General features: G+C 27.6%; 2 protein-coding genes and 2 long non-coding RNA genes across 5 annotated transcripts in view; 2 read left to right on the forward strand and 2 right to left on the reverse strand.

Annotated features, from left to right (window-relative positions):
- Window positions 1-9,788, forward strand: LOC107445525 (protein LLP homolog). 2 transcript variants are annotated; one of them, XM_016059940.5, is made up of 5 exons: window positions 1-134; window positions 1,704-1,850; window positions 5,480-5,557; window positions 6,959-7,051; window positions 9,596-9,788. In XM_016059940.5, exons 2-5 carry the CDS (start codon window positions 1,706-1,708, stop codon window positions 9,760-9,762), a joined length of 483 nt encoding a protein of 160 aa, XP_015915426.3. In that variant the 5' UTR covers window positions 1-134; window positions 1,704-1,705; the 3' UTR covers window positions 9,763-9,788. The 2 variants fall into 2 exon arrangements, with proteins under 2 accessions (XP_015915426.3, XP_071039645.2); XM_071183544.2 differs by lacking the exon at window positions 6,959-7,051.
- The window catches only part of LOC147807037 (uncharacterized), a 24,526-nt gene continuing 6,193 nt past the window's right edge, over window positions 6,506-24,838 (reverse strand). The window contains exons 2-3 of the long non-coding RNA XR_015435741.1: window positions 9,790-9,877; window positions 6,506-6,635 (exon numbers count right to left, since the gene is read on the reverse strand). This is a non-coding gene — a long non-coding RNA (uncharacterized LOC147807037). The remainder of the gene's footprint in view (window positions 6,636-9,789; window positions 9,878-24,838) is intronic.
- LOC122269119 (uncharacterized) lies at window positions 14,596-20,719 on the reverse strand. Its single transcript, XM_087168634.1, has 2 exons — window positions 20,439-20,719; window positions 14,596-19,126 (listed from the first exon to the last, which is right to left on the reverse strand). The coding sequence occupies exon 2, from the start codon at window positions 19,124-19,126 to the stop codon at window positions 16,301-16,303; it is 2,826 nt and encodes a 941-aa protein (XP_087024760.1). The 5' UTR covers window positions 20,439-20,719; the 3' UTR covers window positions 14,596-16,300.
- On the forward strand, window positions 20,815-24,284 carry LOC122273852 (uncharacterized). Its single transcript, XR_006227794.3, has 2 exons — window positions 20,815-20,961; window positions 21,490-24,284. It is a non-coding gene; the product is annotated as an uncharacterized LOC122273852 (long non-coding RNA).

Below are 24,838 nucleotides of genomic sequence, written 5' to 3' on the forward strand. Positions count from 1 at the left end.
TTGTAAAGGCAAGACTGAACTTAATCGCAACTGTTTCGATTCTAATAAGCAGTCTCAAAAAATATAAACAACAAGAAACTCGTGTCTTGTGGCTAAATTAATTTATTCTTTTCATTAATTACAACTTTACTTCGGTAATATTATGTCTCTAATTTTTTACATATTCTTGAAAATTATATACTTCAAATTGCTGCTATTACTTTTTTGTAATTTTTTAAACATAAGTTCGAATAATCTTGTTGTCGCAATATACTCATTTCAATATAGTCAATTTTTTTTTCAGTGTAATGATTATAATACACCTTAATAATATTTATCAAAATTTAATTGTATTATGATGTGCTTAATCCTGCTTGATGTATCTAAAAGCAACAAGATGAATGTTATAATGGTTACAAAATAAGAAATTATTCAAATTATAATTAAGTTGTTAAATAGCTTACTGATTAATGTCATAAAATATGAATTCATTATTAAGAGCATTTTTATTAGCTTTTTGTGTAACATAAAATCAGCGTTTCTACTGAGAATTGTCAGGGAAATGGAATTAGGGGAAACAAATCAGGAAACGTTAAATTTTATAAGTTTATCTAGATTAGAAAATTAATTTAAAGAAAACTTTTTTTCTTAAATATTTGTTTGAAAGTCTTGCAATTCAATAATACTATGTTGTTTTTTTCTGATTAAACTTTCTATCTAAATATAGTTTTTGCACACGTAAGTTCTATGATTGCTGACTACTTTACTTTACTCAATGTAACATAGATCAATAGTCTCTATTGATCTATGTTACATTGAGTTTTATTTATCTATTTATTTTTGCAAAATATCAATTATTTATCTGATAATGATTTATATTTTTGAATAATCTAAATTCTACATGTTAATTCACTTGCAGAAATTAAAATGTATGATTTTATTTATTTTTTATTGCAAACTAGCTTCAAACTCGAATTCTTTGTCATGGAATGAAAAATCACTAGTAATTCTTCCCAATAAATATCACCTATTTTTTTATTATGGTATTTTATGGTTTGCTATTATCATGGTATATCAGGAAAAAATGTTCATTATTATTTACGATAGTAACTTTTTGTTATAAATTTTTCTTGGGAAAATAATTCCCAAACTTGTGGTTTTGGTGAGGGCAGGGTTTATGACCCACCCACAAAGCCGTAAAACCCTTGATGGGTTTTTTTAATAAACAATCCACTAAAAAAAGTTTTTCTCCTAAATAAGTAAGTTTTCAAATAGAAATTTTTAAAAAAAGGATATTTAATTATTATAACGAAATATAGTCTAGATTTTAATCTCAAATTTTTAATCTAGTCTATTATTAATACCAGCATGAAAAGAGGATACTACATTAAAATTAAAGCTATTTTCTTATTTTAATTAATTATTTTATTTTCCCATGAAAGTTTTCTTTTTAACTAAAAGTTTTCGTTTTTGAATTAAAATTTCAACCTAAAAAGTGTAAGACTGAGTAATATCTTGAAAAGTTATCCCCCCCCCCCCAAAAAAAAAAGTTTTTTTTGATGGGGGGGGGTGCCTAATATCTCAAAATGAAAACTCAAACTATAAAAACTCAAAATTTTGATTCGATTGTATACATATTATGCAAAGGCCTTCTAGGACTTTCCTTAGATAACACAAGAATACTTTTTTTTTTTTTTTAACTGAAACAGCTTTCTTCTTTTTAGTGATGGCAAAAAGTTTGAGAAGCAAATGGAAAAGAAAAATGAAAGCAGTTAAAAGGGTGAGGTATGGAGAAAAAGAACTGAAACGTTTGAAAAGTATTCTTCCAAACCCAGTAGCTATTGATGTTAATATGTCTGATATATGCACAGGTATTTTCCATATTAGACTATTAATTTTGTTAAAGTTAAATAAACCTTTCTTAAACTTAAATGTAGGAATATTTGTAGTTACTTTTTGAATATTTTATGTATTAAACTAGGGGTGCACAACCTTTTTGAGTGAAGGGTTACCAGGGGTCTGCCCAGGCCAAATTTAATACCGTTCTGCAGTGCCTTCCCAAATTAAATTCAACAAGGGAAAACAGTAGTTTCGCTAAATACTTTTTCTTAAAATTTTATTTTTATATCCTGTATGAAATGATAAACCATATTTGATTTTGACCATAATTTTGTGTTGTTTTTTAATGTAATTTTTAATTTTCACAAATTATGTATACATTTTCACATAATAGGTACCTCTCAGAAAAACCTAGACAGACCCCTGGGCCCTTGCGCAGCAGTTTGACTAACAAAGGGCCGCACATTTATTTAGACATGATGTACTTTATTATTTCTTTTTATTAATTATTAGATTTTTTAGTGTCATAAACGTTTTCTTTTTTTTTTTACCCCAAAAGATCACTTAAGCAACAAAAAATATGAATCAAAATTACAAACAGTTAGCAGTTTAAAAATTTACGTTTTCCGCCACTTTGTAGATTTCTCAGGTTGCAATAGCATTGCATTAAAATTAGGAATGTAACGAGTATTTGGCCTGTTGCAAAATATTCGGCAGAGTATTTTTTAGAAAAGTATTTTTCTAAGTTTTTTTCTTATTTGCATAGATATGATAAAGAATAATATAAAATCATATTTTTAACTATATTATGGTATTATTTATTATATTAAATAGTTTTTACTCAAATTTGTTAAATTTTAAAATCTATGTTTCTGCACATGCCTTGCAAATTTATCCTCTGGAAGAGAAATGGAAATCTGAAGAGTTGAAACTGATTACTTTGTACTGAACCACAAATTTTTGTACTTCTACTTTTTTTTTTTTAAGAAAAAATTATACTCAAACAAGTCAATTTCTTCATTTTTGGATACTTTTAATTCTAAGAATTGAGAAGGATTTTTTAAAGACATTTTAAAGGAATGTCTCATACTATTAATTCATTGTCATTTTTTCCCTGTACTGAAATATAGAAAACTGTGATTTTCAGTATTAAAGTTATGTTTTTGGAACTAAGAACAATTTATTTTTCTGTTTTTCTTTTTAATTAGCTTTTCTTCTTATAGGCATTTTTATCATGGCACAGCATTTTTTTTAATGAACATTGCAAATAAACTTTATTTTATAGCATTTTTTTTTCTTCTAAAAATACATCAATGTAAAAAAATTTAACTTGAGATTTTTAGCATAAGGAGCAAATTATGATTTTTAGCTTAATTTTAAAAAATTAAGAACGTTTCTGTTTCTATTTAGCTTTTCCGTTTTTTTATTTTTTCATCAACTTTTTTTTTTATCAGTGTGGCAGTTTTTAAGAGCATTTCTGTTAGAATTAATTATTTTTTTTGTAGGTACTTGAATATATGGTAATTGCAAAACTGAGATGCTCAGGTTTAAATAAAAATTTCGAGATTTAAGATCGATTTTTATTTACTCTGTTTTGCTTTTGTAGGTAATCTTTAGTTTTTATGATAGAGCGGCATTTTAAAAAGCCTTTCTGATAGGCCTTACTTTTTAGCTTTGTTTTATGAATGCGTTTTACCAAAAAAATACTTTTTTTGGCTTTGGTTTCAGTGTCACTAAGCTTCTAAAATATGTTTCTATTTTGTCCCGAATATACAGTATTCTGCCGAATATTTGGTGTTCGACCAAATCACAATTCATTACCACATTTGTTACCAAAAAAACAAAGGAAAAATAACTAGTATTTATGAGAAAACATACATTTACTATAAATCTATAAAAATTGAGCGTGTTCAAACGGGATGACTCAAAGGCGCGATTAAAAGTTTTCGGCATTTTTTTTTTTTTTTTTAATGTTTACTTTTTTATTGTGTTTAGAAGATCTTGTGGGCCACACCTCAGTAGTCGGCAGGCCGCATGTGGGCCACAGGTTGTGCACCCCTATATTAAACCTATATCTTAAACCTTCTTATATGGGACCTCAGAACCCACAGTTTTAAATAAATAAAATTTTATTTGTAGTTCTATTTTTCCAGAACTCATCGCTATTTTAAAAATGACTGCCATATTTATCACAAGTATTTGCTTAAGTTATACTTCATAATTTATCTAACAATTAAATATTTTAAATAATTGATCAAAATTGTGAGAGGGGAGATTGATTTTCGGAATATTATGCTGTTATTTTCTAAATACAGTAGAACCCCAACTTTACGTTGCTGCTTTGTACGTTATCACGCTTGCTTCACATTTTCTGCTGGGCTGTGAAAATTGCCTATACATATAATGTTAAATTATTCCAGATTTTATGTTCCCCCTTTTTAGAAAATCCTGCTTTATGTTTTTTCTCATGTATCAAAATCACATTTTCAACAAAGCTCGCAATAACTTTTTCCAAGTTTTTTCTTCTTTAACGTGTATATATTTTTTTTTATGTGTGTTTGAAGCTGTTGTGACATTCTTTCTTATTGTGTCCTTATGTCTATGAGAGAGGATTTCCTCTTTGAGTCAAAGAAATGTGGGGTGGCAAAGCACACGGAAGTTAAAGGAAGTATGGGAACTAAAATTATAAAACTTTTGATGGGAATTGTTTTCATCAAACTTCAATTTTGAAGAAATCCAATCACTTGAAGAACATTACACTAAACAACTGGATATGTTTTTTTTTTTTCCTGTGACCTGCAAAATTTTTTTAGAGCATGATTAAATTATCAGGAAACTCTGAATTTGATTTTTACAGTGTTGGCTAAAATGCATTACAAATGGGTCTGATCAAGCAGGTTACGTAGTATCTTATCAAAAAATTGGCCTTTCAGAGTAAAATTACATGGCGGAGATCTTTTCAAATTGATGACTCGTGTAACGACCGCAACACATCCCTTTGCTTTTCGATTCCTTCAATATCTGATTTAGTGCCTGCTCCCAATGATAGTGATAAAAACGATGAAGATGAATGAAAAATATCAAAGGATATGCATACTAATGATCAAGAGTTCCAAAGCATAAGAATTCTGAAACAGGATTTGCTTTTGTAAACCAAAAAGCAGATTTGCAAACAATATTAAGCATTCTTTGGAGTATTGTTGAAATAATATCTAAAAATAAAAAACTAGCAAATGTTACATATTTATTCTACTGTTTAATCTCGTAAATGTCAATGTTTAAAAAATATACTTTTTTTTACTCTGAATTTTAATTTTTTTCGCTTTGTGCGTATTTTAACAGTGGTCTTGCAGGAAATGTATAATCGGGGTTTCACTGTATTATAATTAGATATATATTTATAATTAGTTGTATGTATTAATATGGAATTATAATTTTTAATGGTAACTTATAACTCTTTTAAAATTGGGTTAAGTGTTATAGATAAGTGTAAAGAGTGTTAAAATCAAAAATTATAGAAATTTGAGTACACCAATTTAGGGTTTAATCTCCAAGCTGGAGGAAAGTTCAAAATTGAATTTGATTGCTTTACTGCTCAGTTTTTGAGGCTGTTAAAGTATTTGGATGTTAATGATATTTTTTACTATCACTTTCTCTCTAGTTCTCCCTAAAGGAGCATTGAGTAAAAACAGTAAACCACTCAAAGATGAAGAAGGATGTTCTCAGACTAATAAAACTAGTGAGTTATTCAAAATTAATTATATATTTTTGATATTATTGGATTTAACTAATTTATCTATTCTGTGTATTGTTGTGGCTTATAGACAGGTTTATTACATTTCTGATCATCTGAAAGTCAGATATAAAATTATACTTGAATCATATCCAATGTCCTTGTGTATTATAATTATTTCAAATTTAAAACAATTAACTCTTTACTTTAAACACATTTAAATTGTATTCTAATTCTTAAATTAGCAAGGTTTGGATTTTAATTTGATAAATATAATTTTTCAGATGCGCACAAGGTATATAAGTAAGCGATTTATAATAATTATATAAAAACGTATAGTTGATCAAATGTGCTCTTTTTAGTCTTAATTTGTTGCATCATAAATAGCAACAAAAAAAATAATAATCATAAATAGCAACAAAAATGCTTTCCACAATCCCATTAAATGTCTCTAAAGTATTAAATAAATTATTTTGACTTAAAAGAAGAAAATATATGTTTTTTAATCTATAACCATTTTACCCCACCTGTCCTTATCAACTCCCACCAGCAAGTCTCTTTAAAAGGGCATTTCGACCTGAAACATTTATAATTATTTTGAATACCTGTTTGTTCCAGCTGAGTTCTATGTCTAAAATAATACCCAATACTTGCCACAGTTAGTTCTCTGATGGGATTTGGCTGTTGTGTTGTTGTAAGTAAAAAGCCCAAAGTTAGTTTTGTCAAAAAGCTCAGTTCTGATTCAAAAATAGAGAAATATCAGTAAGATTTTTTTTTTTTTTTTTTAAGTGTGGAAAATAAGTTCTTGTGAGAGTATAAAAACTTGAAATGTGTAATACTGTATTTTTTTTTCCTATGCACTTGTTTAAATGTGGAACAGTGAGTCTGCAAAGAGGAAACAAGTATTAAGAAGAATGCTGCTAAATTTACAATTTTACTACTCCTATGCAGTGAATTTGTTAGAAATAACAAGTTGTGCTTTTAGATTTGCTACACACATAATGTGTGTGTGTATGAACAGGCTGATCTCTATTGACTGTCAGTTCATGTTGCACAGTACAGTTTCAATTTACTCCATGCATACCTGTAACAGTAACAAGCAAAGCATTATTTTTACTAATATAACGTTTTCTAGCTATTTACAGAATAGCCTTTTCGATATTATTTTTGCTTTTACTTTGTTTGAAGATTTTACTATTCGGTTAAATGTCAATACTTTATTTTAGTGTTTAAAAAAAAAAATATTTTTTTTTGTAATCTCTCTAATAAGTAAATGTCTAAATAATTTCATAATATAGAATTTTTAAAGTAAAGAAAATTGTTACTGTGTAACCAAAGTTTGAATTAAAAAAAAAATTTAAAACTGTTAATAGCCATAATTAAATTTTTATTTAACATGTTTTTTAGGGTCAATACTAAAAAAAAAGGAAATTTCTTTTCTCAAAGAAAAGCAAAGAATTGCAAAAGAAAATAATGAAGATGAAAAATGCAGTGCAAATGGTAAATAAATTTTTTTTTACTGTATTTTCTTTGTCTTGCTCATACATCTTTCCGGGTAAATATTTCTAAAATATTGATTCCTCAATTGTTACTCTGTTATTACATGATAACCATTAATTTTTAATAATAGCTATACATTTTTCTATGATTACTATTCAGTTCATTAATTGAATGTGGTGAAAATATTGCAGTTAAATTAAATATCGATAGTTATCAAAATAAAAGGGGGAAACTAAATAACTTACATTATAGTGAATAGTAATTCATATCTTCCAACTCTTTCCTTGAACCCACAAGATTTCCAGTTTTTTTTTTTAACAATTCTTCGGTCTTCCGATTTACAGCTAATGTCCTCAGACACTGTTGCACAACAACTTCGACTTGCGTCAAAAACATATCGTGTCTGAAGAACCAATCGAATTCCACCAATGTTTCTAGCACGTGATCGAGCAAGCGCATAGGCTGGATCGTATGCTAAGTGAATATCGGGGGGAATTTCTCGGCAAAGAGTTAATTCAGATTTTTATATGCAAGATTTTTTCACTGACGACCACTAATTGCATATTTATTTATTTATTGATTTTTTAAGAAAACTTTTACTCTACTTATTATTTTTTATTATTGTATTTTTACTTTTAAAATTTTTAGTGCTCTTAATTTGTTTTATGAAAAAACAACTTATATTTAGAAACAAGATTTTGGAAAAGTATGAAATGAGGGCCTTCTTATATTTTAAATGCAGCAACAAATCTTATGTTATTCAGATTTGTCATTACAGGAAATTTTCATTCATCGTTCAATGATTTGAGTTAAAAACAAGTGAAATAAATAAAAAAAAATTTAAAAACTCAATTATTGCAGATTTGTTAAATATTATGTGTTTGGGAACCACATAATTTACTTCTGACAAAAATGTTTAACTTCAAGAATTATTGACTCAATAACTTATTATTTCAAAATTATTTAATTTTTTTTTTCATTATTTCGTTATAGAACTGCTGAACAAAGTGACAAATTTAGATAAAAATTTATTAGGGGTCATTCACTAATTTACATTTGTACTATGAATTTATTAAAGTTTTCTTAGTTCTTCACTTATCTTAATAAATTGGGTATGGTCAATAATATTAATCTTGTTAATATTCTGTTGATTATGCTTTTATAAATAACTTTTCTTTAAATCTAAAAAATACACTCGATAACCTTTTTAAATAATAGTTAAGTTAATTATAATTTTGAATTTAATTATTTTATGTAATTATATAAAGTAATTATTAATTTTAAAAATAAAATGAGCCACTCAATTTTTAATATATTTAAAATTTTGTGTGACTGGTTTTTAGGCTAATATAATTAGAAAAAGAGCTATTTGTCATAAATTAGTCATTTAATAATGATCATGTGAAGTTCTTTGAAAACTATTTTGCATTTTTATGTATTTATGAAGTATGTATTTATGCATTTTTATGTATACATTCAAAATATCACTTTAACTTTTTAATATTGGGGTATTTTTAGAAAGTGACCATAAAAGAATAATTCATTAGATCTGCTATTTAAGAAATGTTGGCCTAATATTTGGCCAATTATTCAGCCAAATTTTCGGCATATGGGCTGAATATTCGTTTCATCCCTAATATGACTTTTAACCATTTTCCTTGAACCTCAAAGAAATGTGGGCCATGAGAGATTTTTAGCTCTTTCTAACCTTGGAAAACTAATAAAAACAGAAGTTAGCTGTCAAAAATCATTGTAAGACTATTTTTCATGCTTAAGTTATGTTGAGAAAAAATTTTATTTGTGTATTCATGATTAATCTGCTTGCATATCATTGTATGTTTTTACAACAAATACAACTGCAAATTAAAATAGTATTGTTTAATTGGCTGTATTTAAAACCTTTATAGTGATTTTTATCATGGTTTAGCAAATAATTAGAAAAAAAAGTAAAAAATTTTAAAAAATTTCAAAAAGTAAAATAATTAATTTACATTGCTTACAACACCAAGTCAATGAACAAATAGTTATTTTGTTATTGTTTGCTTCGAATTTTGAAAGTGTCATCATTTTGTTATCCTCTAATTTATTTAAAGCCTAAAATTATAAATCTTTCTAATAATTTCAATCAACAAAATTTCCATGTAAAATGTATTCAAATACAACAATTGAAAATGATATATTGAATATAGTTTTTTAGAAAAAGCCTATTCCTAATATCCTGGTAAAGTGGGCAGTTAAAAAGGCGTCTTTATACTCCGGAACATTGCAAGTCGGTCAAAGTTTGTATGTTGCAAAACGCTTCTGGTGAATGCTTAAAAATGCCGAGCAGAGTGAGGTTATTCAAACAGAAATCATAATAAATATGCTCCAAGGAAAAAATTTTGATGAACATGGCAATTGGTCTACCTTAAAACCTCTAGAATTTGAAACTCTTTATCTCAAGTTTTTTCCTTTCGCATTAGTGTACATGTATTATATTTAATGGCCTTTTATTTTTAATTTATTTAAAATTAGTCCATGAAAACTTAAGTTTTATTTTTATAGAAAGCATGGAAATCGACGAATCCAAAAGAAAGTATCATCCAAAAAAGATGATCGATGAGAATGGGAATTATCCGATATGGATGAATAGAAGAGCGATCAAAAAGCTTAAAGAGAAAAATCGTCGCTTAAGTCAAAAAACGAAGAAAAATAAAAAGAAACATGTGTAAACAGTTTAATAAATGTTGTACATATACCTGTTTTTGTTATTATTATTCTGTATTTTGTGTTCGTCCAAAGCAGTAAGTGCATGACTCGTCAATCAATTGCATTTTTCTGCTGCATCTAAAGGTAATGCATATTTTGTCTTTAAAACTGAAAATTGTATTACAAAGCTGTAGATATGTTTTTTTCGCATTAATATTTTTATTAATGCTTCAAAAGTAGAATTTTTGCACAGTCAAGGAAAAGAATACGTGCTCTTTTCATACTTTTGTAATTCTTTTACTTTCTTAAATATATTGCATTTTTCTTATTATTTAGTCATTTTTTTTTTTTTTTTAGTTTAGTTTAAATGCTCTTGTTCTTATCATTGTAATATTTTATCTAATTTTACACCTAAAGAGACTGAAGTTAATTATAGATGATTAGTTATAAATTTTCTAGATGGTTATAATTATATAGGTAGATGGTTAGTAAATTGCTTAACCAATCAGATTATAATTACTATTTTATCAAAAAATTTAAAGTCTTAATGAAAAAACATTATTTATGAACTAAAAAACGTAAGATAAAGAATGCTTACGATGAAAAACTGATGCTAAAATTCCTCATATTGAAATTGAAGAATTTCAGAATATTGTTTTTAGTCTTAAAGTTCTAAATCAGACGTAGAGAACTATCATCAAATTGGACGAAAAAAAATTATTTGCAAGTAAATTTTATTATAAAAATCATAACAAGTATGTACCTGCTGTATGAATTTGGAGAAATCTTAAATGAAATGTTCTTCATTTGAAAATTTTGTTCTCAAATAATATATACAGTACAGAACTCGTTATCCGGAAATCAGAAAACCGGAACGAAATTCAATACATTTTCCCGCCATTTTTTTTTTTTAAAAAAAAAGCATTTTTTTCATAAGATTTTAGGTTTTTTCTTTCTTTTTTGAAAGATGTTTACCTTACCATCATTTTGGAAATAATCATTAGTGTATTACTTCATCGTTTTTTCTTTTTAAGATTATTTCCAAAAAAAAAATTTTTTTTAGTTGGGTTTAACGATAAAAAAAACGGCTTTTTGTAGTTATTCAGAAAACCGGAAAAATCAGTTACTCGGAATAGCGATGGTCCCGATCGTTCCGGATAATCGGTTCCCTACTGTACATAAATTATCAAGTCATTACTTTTAAGATGACATAACGCATAATAAAATTTTGTAATTGTAAGATCTCAATATGAATTTCAATGTGATTAATTTCATGCTGAAATTAATCATTCAAAATTTAAAAAATACTTACCAAGAAAATTATAAAAATTTATTAATAATCACCACAAATGATGCTATTTCAAGTAATTTGGATGACCATTGTTGTTTTTCGAATTATATAGATACAGAAATCTATATACTATTATAAAAAGGAAGAATATTCTAAATCACATTTGTTCATATAAATGAAGTAATCAATGTGGAATTAAATAACTTTCCTTTAATTTATAATGATTTAAAGACAATAAAAATGTACTTTACCTTAATTCAGACATCTTTAACAGTATATAGTCACGAAATCGGGAGTTATCAGATGTAAGTTTGTTTATAATGGAAGGAAAAAATTATTGAAATTGTTCAAATGTTGGGCGCGTTATGTTTCCAAATGATTTACCAATGTTCTGCTTCATTTTTTGAAGTTCTCCTGCCTTTTCCTTGGGGAAATTTTGCTGCTGAGAAAATGATTCCCTACTCTACTAATAATTCTGATAGAGCTAAATGTAAACTTAATAAATAAAAGACTGAAAAAATCCTCCTAGCGATCGCGAATACAAATAATACCTCCACTCCATTACTTTTGCTTTCTAGTACATAGCTTATTTCAATATATATAGCAAATGTAAAATGAACTGACATAGCAAATATAAAATATTTAAATATGATAAACTATTTTTTGATCAAATGGAGCTATAAACTAGCAATTATCACTGATGTTATCTTTAAAATATGTGAAAATTGAATTGTTAAATTTAAAACAATGGCTAACGCTTTGAGCAATCAGAAAATTCCATTTCGTTTTTCGCTCATTCCGCTTGAACGATTTCCCCAAAATGTTCTAATGTTGACGGTGACCTTCCTCGTGCCTTGAACTATCTGTATGCCAAGTTTCATAGCTTTCGGTAGGGTGGTTTAGGAGTCTATAAAGGACACATCCACAGACATTCAAATCAGAGTAGAAAAACACTACGAAATCATGCTCATAACTGAAAAGCATATACCGACACAAAGAGCTTGATGGAAGAACCAGAAAAGTGACATTTTCAGGGGAATTAATGAATCATTGCATTTGCCTTCCTTTTTCTTAACATAACTAATCCAATAAATTTTTAGTAAGCCAGCAAGATTTTCATTACAAATTAGGTAATAAGAATTTATTTTTTAGGTAATTTGGTTTTATTTAAAATTAGGAACAATAAAGCAAAGAATTATTCGACCCGCCTTCTACTAACTTGGTAATAAAATAGTTTGAATGCAACCTTCTTTTTTTTTTTCTGAAAGTTTCACTTACCTGCTTCTTCCACTAAGTTTTTCAATTAATATAGCTAAAATAATTTCTTTTTTTTTTATTCAATATTATTTGTTGCCTTTTTGGTGGCCTTATGTTATTGAAGTAAGTAAAACTTGTTTGTAGTTCATCCCATTGGAATAAGGATAAAATGTATTTAGCATAACTTGGCATAATGCTATTACTCACGGCTAAATCATAGGTCAAAGTATTTTCAAAGATACCTCCATCATATTTTCTCGGGTACATATCCCTTTCAAGGGGACGTTAAACACTTCTTTGTAAAGACATTTAAGCTGTTTAGTATTGATTCCGTTTTAATCATCACCAAATATATCAATATAATATTTTATACTTATATTAGTATATTTGGTACTTCTTACTTTACCCTTCAATATTTAAGTTTTGTGATAAATATATTTGTCAGTAACAGCCCACTAAAGCCGAAATATAGAATTCTTATTAGAACTTTGATAAGGTTGGTTTTTTTTTTTTTTCGGAGCATGTCCATTTCTCTATCTGACCTATTACTGATAAAATATTTATAAGTACCGTCATTCGGGGCTACTTTGTGCAAATTCGAATTCGGCATTTTTCAAGTGCTGCTATTCAGTATTATGTTTATTTCACGTTAAAAATGTGTGGAATTTGAAGATAGAAGTCTCTTCTATTACTACAAACATTTTTTCGAATTTTAAAACAATCTCAGAGTGTGTTTCGTTCATCCAATGTCAACAATTTTCCGAGGATGTCGAAAAGTGTGCGTGGAAACTTTAGCTGTGAAATGCAAAGACGTTGATAAAACAATTGTCGTAAGTGCAAAATTTTTTATTTGTACATTAATAAACAATTATATCATGTTAGCGTTAAAAAAAATTTACAATTAATAACAAATAAACGGAAAATGAAAAAAAATGCACTGTGGGGCTACTTTGTGCAAAGTTTCATTCGTTTTTTTTTCGACAGAAAAATGGTCAGACGTTATAAAAAAATACCTCGAACGAGAAATTACCTTGATTACACTTTAGAAAAGTTGCAACAATGTTTGCAAGCAGTTGCTGGTGGTATGTCGATTGCAGAAGCTTCTCGGAAGTTCAAAATCCACAGAAATACTATCTCTAATAAAATTCACAAGAAACACGTGAAACGTGCTGGTAAACTATTATTTTTCTTCCAAAGAATTAGTCAAACGATTTAACACATAAAAATATATTTTATAGGACATCAGGTGATTTTGGCAGAAACTGAAGAGCAAGTTCTGTCGTGTTCATTCAAGCATGTTATGTTCAAATTTATCAATATTATAAATGTTAATGAATATGTAATAACTATTATTTTTGAAATATCATCCACTTCAATGGACGTGTTTGTAATCCTGAGATGTGACAAAGCCTCCTAGAGAAGTGCGGAACAAGCCGTAAGATAGCGAACGTGACGTCACTCAGGGAGTGCATCGCTGAGGAAGAAGCGAGGGTGCTTTTACACTGAAATTAGCTTTATAACGCTCTTTTCAACTTTAAATCTGGAAGGGATAAATTTTTATTTTGTAGCTATTATTTTTTTATGCCCCTTCTTTTATTCTTAATAAATTACTATAAACGCAAACTTTTTATTTTATTCTTTATGCATTTAAAAACAGAAATTATCATAAATTGAAATGTGATTTTAATAATAATAAATGTGTATGCAATTATTAATGCGGATGTACACTTATATAAAATATTGGTCGTTTTTTCACTCACCTACATACCTTTTTTCATATTTTACTTAATAATAAAAATGAAATGAATGTGAAATTCGCTTTACAACTCTTCTTCATTTTAAATCAGGAAGGGGTAAATTTTTTTCTTGGAGCTATTAATTTTATTTATCTTCCCTTCCTTTATTCTTAACAAAATAATTACAATAAACAAAAATATTTTGTTTTATTCTCTCTGTATTAAGAACAAAAATTATCATGAACTGAATTATTATGATTTTAAATAATAATAAATGCATTCAATAATTAAGGATATTCATTTAATATAAAGTATTTTTTACTTTCGACTCATCCTCACACCTTTTTTCATATTTTACTTAATAATAAACATAAATGAAAATATATGCCCTAAACTATATTAATGATAGAGCAGTTCAGATTATTTTCTTGCCCTTTCAAACTAAAATTGTTAAAAATAACATTAAATCTAAAAGCATTTACAGATCAAAATATAATAATGAAAATCACAAATTGCTAGCTACAAAATTGTATATTATAATACTACTAAATCAATCAAAATAACACAAGAAGCAGATATTTAAAATTTTATTGAACTCTCTCCAATCATTCTTTATTATCAACTGTAAACATATATAAATTTCAAAAGAGATACAAATATACATATTTAGCATACTCTTTCTGGGAAATAAGAGCAGATTTTAGACTCTTATACAAATACAAACTTATTTTGATTAAAAGAATACAATTAGCATAGAATATATGAAAATATTTGTGCACTTAATGCATGCATTACATTATTTTCACTCCAATAAATAGTTTTTTTAATCTGTTAAAAGTAGACAATTTTAACAGGAGCATCGATTGAAAAATTAGCAAACCAATTCTTTGATTGATAAAATAACATTTTTGGTTAAATAACTCACTTATTTATTCTTTGACAAGCAGAGTGTCAAGGATTTATATCAATTGATTTTTTTTAAAAAATTACTCACATAAATCAACTGATTTTTAAAAAATCATTAATTAAAATTAAAAAAAAAAAACTGACATTTTTTTTCAAAATTTAAATATAGCTTTTGTTAATACATGTTATATGTGCCTATAGTTTAAGTTTAAACTAGTAAAAAATGTCTGCGGGAAGGAAAAATGATCCACTTTGGTTATATTTTCATGATAATTTTGAAGTAGATAAGATAGGCAAAATAAGAAATCAAGTAACATAGTAAAATAAAAAACCAATTAGTGGTGGAAAAGGCTGCCAAGCTGACATTTTTGTTCAACAAATAACGAATAGATTCTTGAAAAAGAAGCGACAAAACAAATTTAAACAATAAATAAAAATGAACATTATTGTTATTGCATGTGATTAATATTTCTGTAACGCTGCATTTCTAAAACCTTTCCTATGAAATTTGTAATAAAATAAGTCATTATATGATTTGCAACACACAATTAGCTTAAATATTATCAACTTGAGGGTTTTGCTAAAATATTTTGTCTTCGTTATAATAACTAAAAACAATAATCTAGGTTACAGAATGACAGCTATTACATTGTCTATTGTTACCAGGACAATGAGAAACAACAAAATAAAATAAACGAAACAAGCAGCCACTAAAACATTTAAGTATACAAAAAAGAAAAATAATACGACTAAAATGAGGGTTTATAAAAATCATAAGATTCTTATACAAATACAATACAAAGAAAAAAGAAATCAACAGTATATTTTATTATAACCAACTAATCGTGGAATAAGGTAAATCCTAGTTATTTTTTATTCAAGCAATATAATATATTTTCTATTCAAACAAGCAATATATATTCAAGTGATTCCTCATGAATTGTAAAGTCTAAGTCACAGAGCTTTCTTATTGGATCAATATCAAATAATGAGTAAATAAATTTATATCATTTTTAAAAAACAAACAAAAATTCAATTATTCCAAAATACTATCCTTGGCAGAACAAAAGCAAACTTACAAGGTTTAAAAGTATACATAATTAAATCAACAAGAAACTAAATAAAATTGAGTCCTCTGTTATGTTAATATGTTGTAAACATAAATGGTAAGGTCATATTGATAACAAAGCTATAACAGTTTGCTTAAAATTAATCAAAACAGAATTGCTACTGCACATTGCAGAAAAAAAAGTGCAAAATAATTTTTATGACTTTTGTATCTCAACTCAATAGGTATAAAATAGTAATTTTCACATTTAAATATGGATCAATGCTGAGAGAAAAACAATTATTACTAACTAAACATATATTTTACTTTTTTACAGTAGCCAGTTTTCTAGCATTATCTTTTTTAACAACTTTTCTATCATTCTTAAATTTAATATAATTATTAAGTAATATGTTACTCATAGTTTTAATACAAGAATTCAACAAAATACTTACAGGCTTACTGCAAACACAAAGAGCTTCATAATCTATTTCGTCTCGCAGTTTTTCATTGGATAACTCACACAACAGTTGCCGTTGATTAGGCACTTTTAAAAATGCATCCTCATAATTAGCACTGATGCAAGTTTGAAAAATTTTAAAAACTGCCAGACATATATTGAATGTGAAGTCACTTGGCCATAAAAGACCACCTCGATCAAGTGAAGAAAGATATTGTTTTATATCGTCGGAAGCTTGATACGAGAGTTCTTTATCGATTGTCAATTGATTTTTGCAATCAATGCACCCATCCAAAGCTTTTCTAGCAACATAACCACCTATGTACATTAGTACACTGAAATTTTCCTCACTAACTTGGACCATTTCAGATAAGAAAAGAATATCTAAAAAAAATTCTGAAGATATTGCTGTTGAACTTTTCATCTCAGTCGCATCCTTAACAGCCTCCAAAAATGACTTTATTTGAAATGTCCCCATCTTATTAGATTTTAAAGTCATCAAACTCAGAAGCTTGAGTTTTCGCTCAGACTCCAGCACTTGGGAAACACCAATGTGGTAATTTCCACCACTCATACACCGATATTGGCCGAATCTTGCTTCAATACAGTCTGTTTGAAATTTACCAAGTAATATATAGCTAGGTTTATGCTCCTTAAATAAGTATGTAATTAAATTGATCAGTGTTCGAGTTGTGTGAAGAAGAGCAAATAAAGTTTCTTTAGATAGTTTTCCACAACGAGAATTAGGCTTGGCAAAATATGGACTGGGAAGATTCTCCCATTCCTGCAGCCACAAACAAAATTCTTCTAAAAACTGAACATTGTGGCAGGTAGCCCCGATAACTGGATCACAGTATAAATCCCTTTTATGCTTGCCCTTTTCTGGTGTTTTTACATTAATAATTTTCCACCACTTGGAAAAAATATCAATGAAATGCATGGTTCCGACTAAATCTTCGCCTATTTTTGATTTAGACATTTGAAGAGCAGGGATCAATTTGTCATCAAATAATTTTAATGCAGTCTGGACATCCTGGCGTTCTAGGTGATTGGGGAAGAGAGATTTTCTGGTAAGCGATGGCGCTAACTTTACAGAACATTCTTTTTCCTGATTATATAATTGTTTTAAATGCAAAATACTTGCATATGCAGGAACAGTTTTTATTGCTTGCCCGGAGGGTAAAAACTTCATAGCAGGAATGTAAAAAGTCTGATTAGTCTCTGTGTTGTTCAACCAATTGTTTCGAATGCTTTTCATCAAATGAACTGTGTCGAACAAAATAAAAATCTGTTTTTCTGGATCATATGGATTTTCGATATTAGATTTCAATGAGCCACCACACATTATTTCAAATGCCTTCCTATTAATACGGTTATTATCTGAGATTATGGTTAAAATCGCATACCCAGCAAGTTTCAGAATTTCTAATATTTTATGCAAAATTGGCAACAAATCACTAGCTGTTTGATTTTTCATTGGAAAAAGTCCTACAACATCTTTATTCTTAGAAAATAGTGAACTGATCATGAAGCATTGTAAGGTGGTAGCTTCCATATTATCAGCATTTACTGCATAACCTTCTACCTTACCCCCTTTGTAGACAGCTTGTGGCTTAACATATATTTCATCCATTGTTACATTTATCAGTCTTTCATTTTCAGAAAGTTCACTACACTTTTTGGATAAGTAGTTCAATTGGATTGAGTTTTCACCACTTTCCAAACTACCTAAATTTTGAAGTAATGACTTCAAATAAATGGGGTGTGGGAGAACAAGTTTCCCAGAATTGCGGACAAGTCTGTATGCAGAGGGAAAGTTGAAATAAAATTTTGAAGCCCACAATAGCATTCCCGAAGAATAACGTGGGACACTGAGAGTAAGCAGTTTTAACTGCTCGATTAAAAATTCTAAGTTTTTATTTGATGACCAGTCATCACTTTCAGAAACAAATTCTTTTAAAAGATCAATGGCAAGAGTTTGCTTATTAAGTTCGAGATTACCAGTCAGACTATTCAAATGGCTCATCAAGCAGTCGAATTTTGTCCACAATTCACACTTAAGTTCTTTTCCAAGCAACCACTCTAGCTTTGAAGGAGGTAATTTAAAGTTTAAGTGCCACACCGAAACACTTAAATCACTAGATATGCAGGCGCTGACAGTTATTGAAGGGAAAACCTCAAAATTTAATTTTCCAAAATAAAGGTCTTTTTCATCTGAAAGTACAATCCAATTTTTTGGAAGTTTCAATCTAAAATTAGATTTGAAATTCTCAAAGCCATCGATTTTGTCTTTCGCCATCCATTGCTCAAATTCAACTTCATTTCTATTCATTTGTTCATTCTCTCTTTCTTCGGGAGATTTTCTTTTTTGAGGCACTGATGTGGTTAAATAGGCAGGAAGATTTGGAAAAATAGAGGGAAAAGCTCCTGGTAGTAATACTGGACACTTCCTTGGTAGCACTAATAATGTTCCATCTGGTCTAGTTGCCTGATTGTTCCTTTCAATAAAACGTTCTTCAAAATGTTTGATACAGACAACACTATTTTTTGTTACGGTGTAACCTTCTCTGTGTATACTATTCTGCCACTTTAAATTTAAGTCTGCATCCTTCGGGAAGTGGAATACTGTAGTATACTGCTCACCTCTATAATTTGAACGGCATTTTGGGACACAACATGTGCGAGGCATCTAAGAAGAAGAAAAAAAACAAATATTCAAATTTACAGCATTTGAATTAAATTACACTCAATACAGAAAAACTGTTGTTTTCCAAGTTACAAAAGATGTGAGAATTATTTAAAATATTTGTACTCGAATACACACCTTTTCATTAGCTAAATTACATATAAGCAGACTCGTATAAAACCAAAAGCTTTCTGCGCACACAGATGTTGGGCCAAAAAGTGCCACACCGAAAAACATCATGGTGTCAAACAAAAATTTTTAAAGCGTAATAAAATACTTATAAAAGCACTATTTATTGTATTAACACAAAGCACTATTTCAGATATCAATTGAAAATTTAAAAAAAAAATTAAAAGCTATTAATTAATGAAAGGAATTGATGAATTCTAATGGAAATGAAAACAAAATATATTTCATTACTGACTGTCAGCATGGGCATAAATTAAATCTCAAATTATTAATATTCATAAGCACAAAAACTTTTAAAACAAAGAGAGATTTTTTTTTTAAACATGAGCTATTAGTGAAAGGAAATGTTTTTCTTATGTATCACATTGGCCTGCCTATGTGATGGGTGAGATTTCTTTCCAAGTATGAGAGGAAAAGTTAATCTCTTCAAAAATAAGTACATTTTTGATTATATATTATGATTATTATTTTTTAAGACTTCAAAAATTTTCTGCGAAACATGAGAATTTTCCGTGCACAGGGCAAGTGCTTGCATTCCATTCATTTGCATGTAAGTTACAAATTCAATATATTAAGAAAAATCAATTAGTCAATATATATTGTAATAAGCTTTTTTGTTTGTTTGTGAGCAATCAGAAAGTTTTCTGACAATTGCAGCCATTGATTTGTAACTTATCCATTAATATAATTTTAAATGTAGGCAATTCTTTTAAAATAACCTATAGGGTAGTTTGCTAACCCATTCACATTCTTGTAGTAATTTATGTACAGTTAAGATAATTTACTTGAACAGAAGTTTACTAACAACAACATTGTATAATTCCATCAACTTATTAGGCTAATGGAGCATTTTGTTAGAGCATTAGTTTAATTATAAATTTAGGTTTGAAGCACATGTTCCAATCAGGTTTGATACAAAACTAAGTTTGCATCTATCCGTGCTCAAAATAAATATTGTTAAAAATAAAATCGAATTTCTTGTAGAAGAAATTTGAACTATGAAAATAGTTCGTAAACTTTTGGCAAATCGTTTAAAACCGACAGTAATTTCATGGATAAATATTTGGTAATTGAACAATATAAACTTAAATACACACAAGCAAGAAAAAACTGATAACTAACTTACCTTTAAATTCTTAGAATAAATCCAATACGGTCCACATGGGTAGAACAGTTAGTGCTCTAAAAAAGACAACTAAGGAATAAATTCATCCTTCTAATATCGAAAACTAGAATACGGATGAGTAACTTCAATTACAGTTGCTCTGAAATTCAATTTAATTCTTTAAAGAAAAGGAATCAGAGTAATCAAATCACAACTTTATACAATGTCGCAAGCTCACAGTGAGAATTCTTGCACTCCCTATGTGACGTCACACGCACCGGAAAATGTAAACATTACGGCTTGTTGCCACTTCTCTAGGAGGCTTTGGATGTGAGGGCCTCAATTATTGCGCAATCTTCCGAGTTTAATCCGTAGAGCGATTTTACGAACGATTCCGAACAGACAGTTGTCTGCCATTTCTAAACATGCTTGTATTCATAAAATCCGATGAACTTCTTTCATATTTTTAAAAAATTAATATTCTTTATTTGTTTTGCCACAGATTTTATGCGGTTATTCACGGATTTTATGGTGTAATTAAAAGGTATGGAATTCTGTAATAAATATAAAAACATTGAAATGCATGTTGATCATTTTATTGAGTTAGTGTTTGGAATTTTATGACATGTTTTTCGCTATTTTAGTTCGATTTCTTTTTTTTAAAAATATAACATTCCTTAGATCTTTCCATTTAATATTTTAGTTTCACGAGTTGCTTTGCACTAATTGCTATTAAATATTTTATGATATCCATTATCAGATATAGCTATAGTTTAAAATTGTTCTATGCTATCCCTTCGAAGATAAATAATGCGATATTGAAGTATATGAATGATTTTAAAAAAATCCTCCTCCCAATTAAAAAACCTAGATATCTATTTTCTCATTCCTTAAAAGACTTTTTTTTTATCCAGCTTACTTATTTGTAAAAAATTCCATTAATATTTAAAATCGAGCAATTTAAATCAAAGTAATTTAGATAGTGTTTATTGATTAGTAGTAGTTTTAATCTGCTTATCAAATATATGGGATTATGTATATCTTAATATGTTTTATTTTTGTGTTATTCTAGGTGATCTATGGTTCCTGTTTTATACTAAGAAGTACTTATAAAACCTATTGTTGGCTGGAAACCTGTAATAAATTGTCCTAGTTCTTTTTGTGATAAATGAATTGTAGTGGTATCATCCTGAAAGAATAATCTAGCCCAGAAGATGTTGGATAAAAATATAAATTACATTATGTCTTGTAATTGTATTTAAAATTGTCCGCTATGTAAATAAATAAAATCTCTATCTTCTTAAAGTGATCATGACTTATGAGTAGGATTGTTGATTTAAAAAATTCTTATGAAAAAAAATCTACCTGTTTGATTTATATCATATATTTTTGTTTTGCTTAACTGAGACATTTCTCTTAATATATGCATGGAAGGAAAAATATTCAACAATTAAGAATATTTTCTAATTAAGAATTAAATATGTACTTCAATTTATCATTATTATTTATCAGAAATTTAGTTGATGTAAAAAAAGTTTACTTGATGATAAAAGCTACTGAGTTATTTTAATTTTATATATCATTTAGTGTTATTATATTTCATTTTCAATAATTGATTATTTTCATTTAAAATTTTTATTTTGATATCTTGTCTATTACTAATGTGTTCTGATATTAATTATATTAAACTTTTGATTTGGTTATACTTTCTTATCTATTTAATAAATTAAATTCATTTTTTTTAAATATTGTAAAGATGTGTATTAACTTCTTGAAAAAAAGTAAATAAATGAGAGTATCTCGTCAGACCTGGTATATTTTGACTAAGCACTTACTTCAGATGTTTTTAAAGTAACAGTGAATTTTTCAAAAACTCAGAATCTGCTGAAGTATTCGAATCTGCTAAAAATATTTTTATTTCATTTATTGTGGTATGAAAACTTTGTAACTCATTTTACAAAGCTAAATTACAAGCTAACTTGATGGAATTTTCTGTAGCCTTAAAATTTTTTTTTATTTTCACATGTTGCTGGTTATCTGTGTTCAGTGATGTATTACGGGTAATGAACAGGTTAAAAATTACCTATAATATCACATATAAGTAGGGATAAAATTTTAAATGAAAAATTCTTTACATGTTTCAGCATTGTATGAAAATATGCTCTGTTTATTAATATAAAAATAGTTATTGAATCTGAAAACATTACCAATAATCTAAAATGTTTTCATTATATCTTTAAATCTAAAATAACTATTTTCTGTTAATTTAAATGTAATAATGAAAGTTTAATATATTCCAACAGTTATATATTATATGTTTATATAGTTTTAGACATATGTTATAGTTTCTTATATTCCTTTACCAGAATTTTTAAAATTCATGAGATTATTTTTTTCAAATTGTTTTTTTTTTTTTTAGTTTACACTTATTTAGGAATTGCTAGAAATTAATTCTATCATTTAGTCTGCAATTATAATCTGTTTAAATATATGATATTTCTTTTTTAAAGAGTTTTTTAATTTTTTCTACTAGGGTTGACATAAATCTATTTTTTTCCTACGTGGTTTTACTGTAATGTGGAAAAAAACCTATAATTCCTGTGCATGTATAATAGTTAATAGTAGTAGTCTCCAAGCATTGAAACTAATGTACTTGCTCCTTTTTTTTTCTACTTATTTGTAGTGTCATGTGCCACTTTTTTTAAAAAAAAAGTAAAGTGGTCTAAAAAAAATAGTTTGTATCGACTTATGGCAAATACACTGCTCACAAAAATTAAAGGAGCACATGAAATATTAATTTTATATACTTGCTCTCTTAATTCTTTTGAATAGTGTATTTTTAATGTTAGTGGGGAAGCAAATTTCAAACGCAACTAATTTTTTTGATTCTGATTGGCAGACATGCATATTGTATACACTGTTTGCAGAAAACTTGTCACCATCACAGACTTCTTTAATATTACTCACTTTTATAAATTTAAGTCTTACAATATGTGTACTGAATTTTAGAGTAGGCTCAAAAATATGAAAATTATATGCATTTTGAGTATTCATTGTATATATATACAATGTATAGTAAAAACTATACAATTTAGATATAAATAAATGGTCAAAATTTTTATATTCTATTCTGCAAAGAATTTTAGAGAAATTGGCCACAATAATGGAAAATTTGGTAGGTCAATAACTAGTTTTATATGTTCCAAAAATAATTAATTTCCTTAAATTTAAAGAAAAAAGTGATGGTATGTATTACAACTAACATAGTTTTAAAAAAGTCAAAACACTTTTGAAAGAATCAGTGATTTTTTTGTAGAAATTTCGTCAAAATTAAAAAGTGATTAATGGGTTGAAACTAGTTGCAAGCAGTGGCACAGTTTTAAGTCACGGAACACCCTCCAAAATTACACATCACATGATTAACAAACTAATGCATGGTCTGTTAGATGTTGATATAAAAAAGTTTTCATTATTAATTTCAATATAATGGACATTTATATATATCTGTGTGTGTCAAAAGAAGATAGGAAATAACCCCCCTCCCCCCCCCCCCAAAAAAAAACAAACATTAAAACTACACCACTGGTTGCAAGAGTCAATAAATTGCTTGCCGAAAGCTTTTCATTTCATCTAAATCTGCTGATTGGTACAAATGTTTTTAGGCCCGTCAATCGATGCAATGAGAATTGTGTATTACAGTATACTCTCAATTTGTCGAAAACCTTGTTATGTCAAAAAAATATTTTTCTCCTTGACATTATACATCCACCTAATGCTAATTTGAATTCCTATGTTGAAGTTTCTTCTCAAATCCTCATTATGTCAAATTTTTTTACAAATAAAAAATCTTTTTCATTTAATGCACAATTAGTTTTGTCTAATTATCATTGTTGTGTTTAGACTTATAGGTAACTATCATTCATTACATACATATTTATTAGCAGTTATTATTTTGTTTCATGACTTTTTAGAGTAATATTTTAGAAAATATTTTTCTACTTTTTGGAACTTATTTAGTTATGAGCTTATCTCAAAATTTTTAGTGTCCCTTCAATTTTGAGATATCGGGATTATACTGTGCTAATATTTAAACAAACCTATATGAATAATAGCTAATTTGTCACTTCAACCACACCTTCAAGTATGAATGTGCCCTTATGATATATTGATGTTAGTTCAGTAGAAGGGAATAAATATATATACTCCGTAATTTTTGATGCACTTTAATTTTCAGAGTAAATAAAAGAGCATTAAACATCTAACAAAATAATTTATGATTTTCTAGTGTTTTTAAAATATTTACTGCTAAGAAAAACATAAAGCTGAAGATTAAAAAAATAATTTGTTAAAAATGGTTTAGAATTACTAATTCCCTCAGGTAAACATGAATAAATATTTCAGTTCTTTAAATTCCTTATTCA

Source organism: Parasteatoda tepidariorum, chromosome 7, assembly GCF_982258835.1.
Source record: "Parasteatoda tepidariorum strain Cologne lab strain chromosome 7, Ptep-v5.0, whole genome shotgun sequence".
Classification (NCBI taxonomy): Eukaryota; Metazoa; Arthropoda; class Arachnida; order Araneae; family Theridiidae; genus Parasteatoda; species Parasteatoda tepidariorum.

What these genes read in the sequence shown, in the direction of transcription:
- LOC107445525 (XM_016059940.5), top strand. Translation starts at nt 1,706, where the DNA reads ATGGCAAAAAGTTTGAGAAGCAAATGGAAAAGAAAAATGAAAGCAGTT. An exon ending in TATGTCTGATATATGCACAG is followed by an intron (nt 1,851 to 5,479) that starts GTATTTTCCATA and finishes CTTTCTCTCTAG; the next exon opens with TTCTCCCTAAAGGAGCATTG. An exon ending in TGAAAAATGCAGTGCAAATG is followed by an intron (nt 7,052 to 9,595) that starts GTAAATAAATTT and finishes TTATTTTTATAG; the next exon opens with AAAGCATGGAAATCGACGAA.
- LOC122269119 (XM_087168634.1), bottom strand. Translation starts at nt 19,126, where the DNA reads ATGCCTCGCACATGTTGTGTCCCAAAATGCCGTTCAAATTATAGAGGT.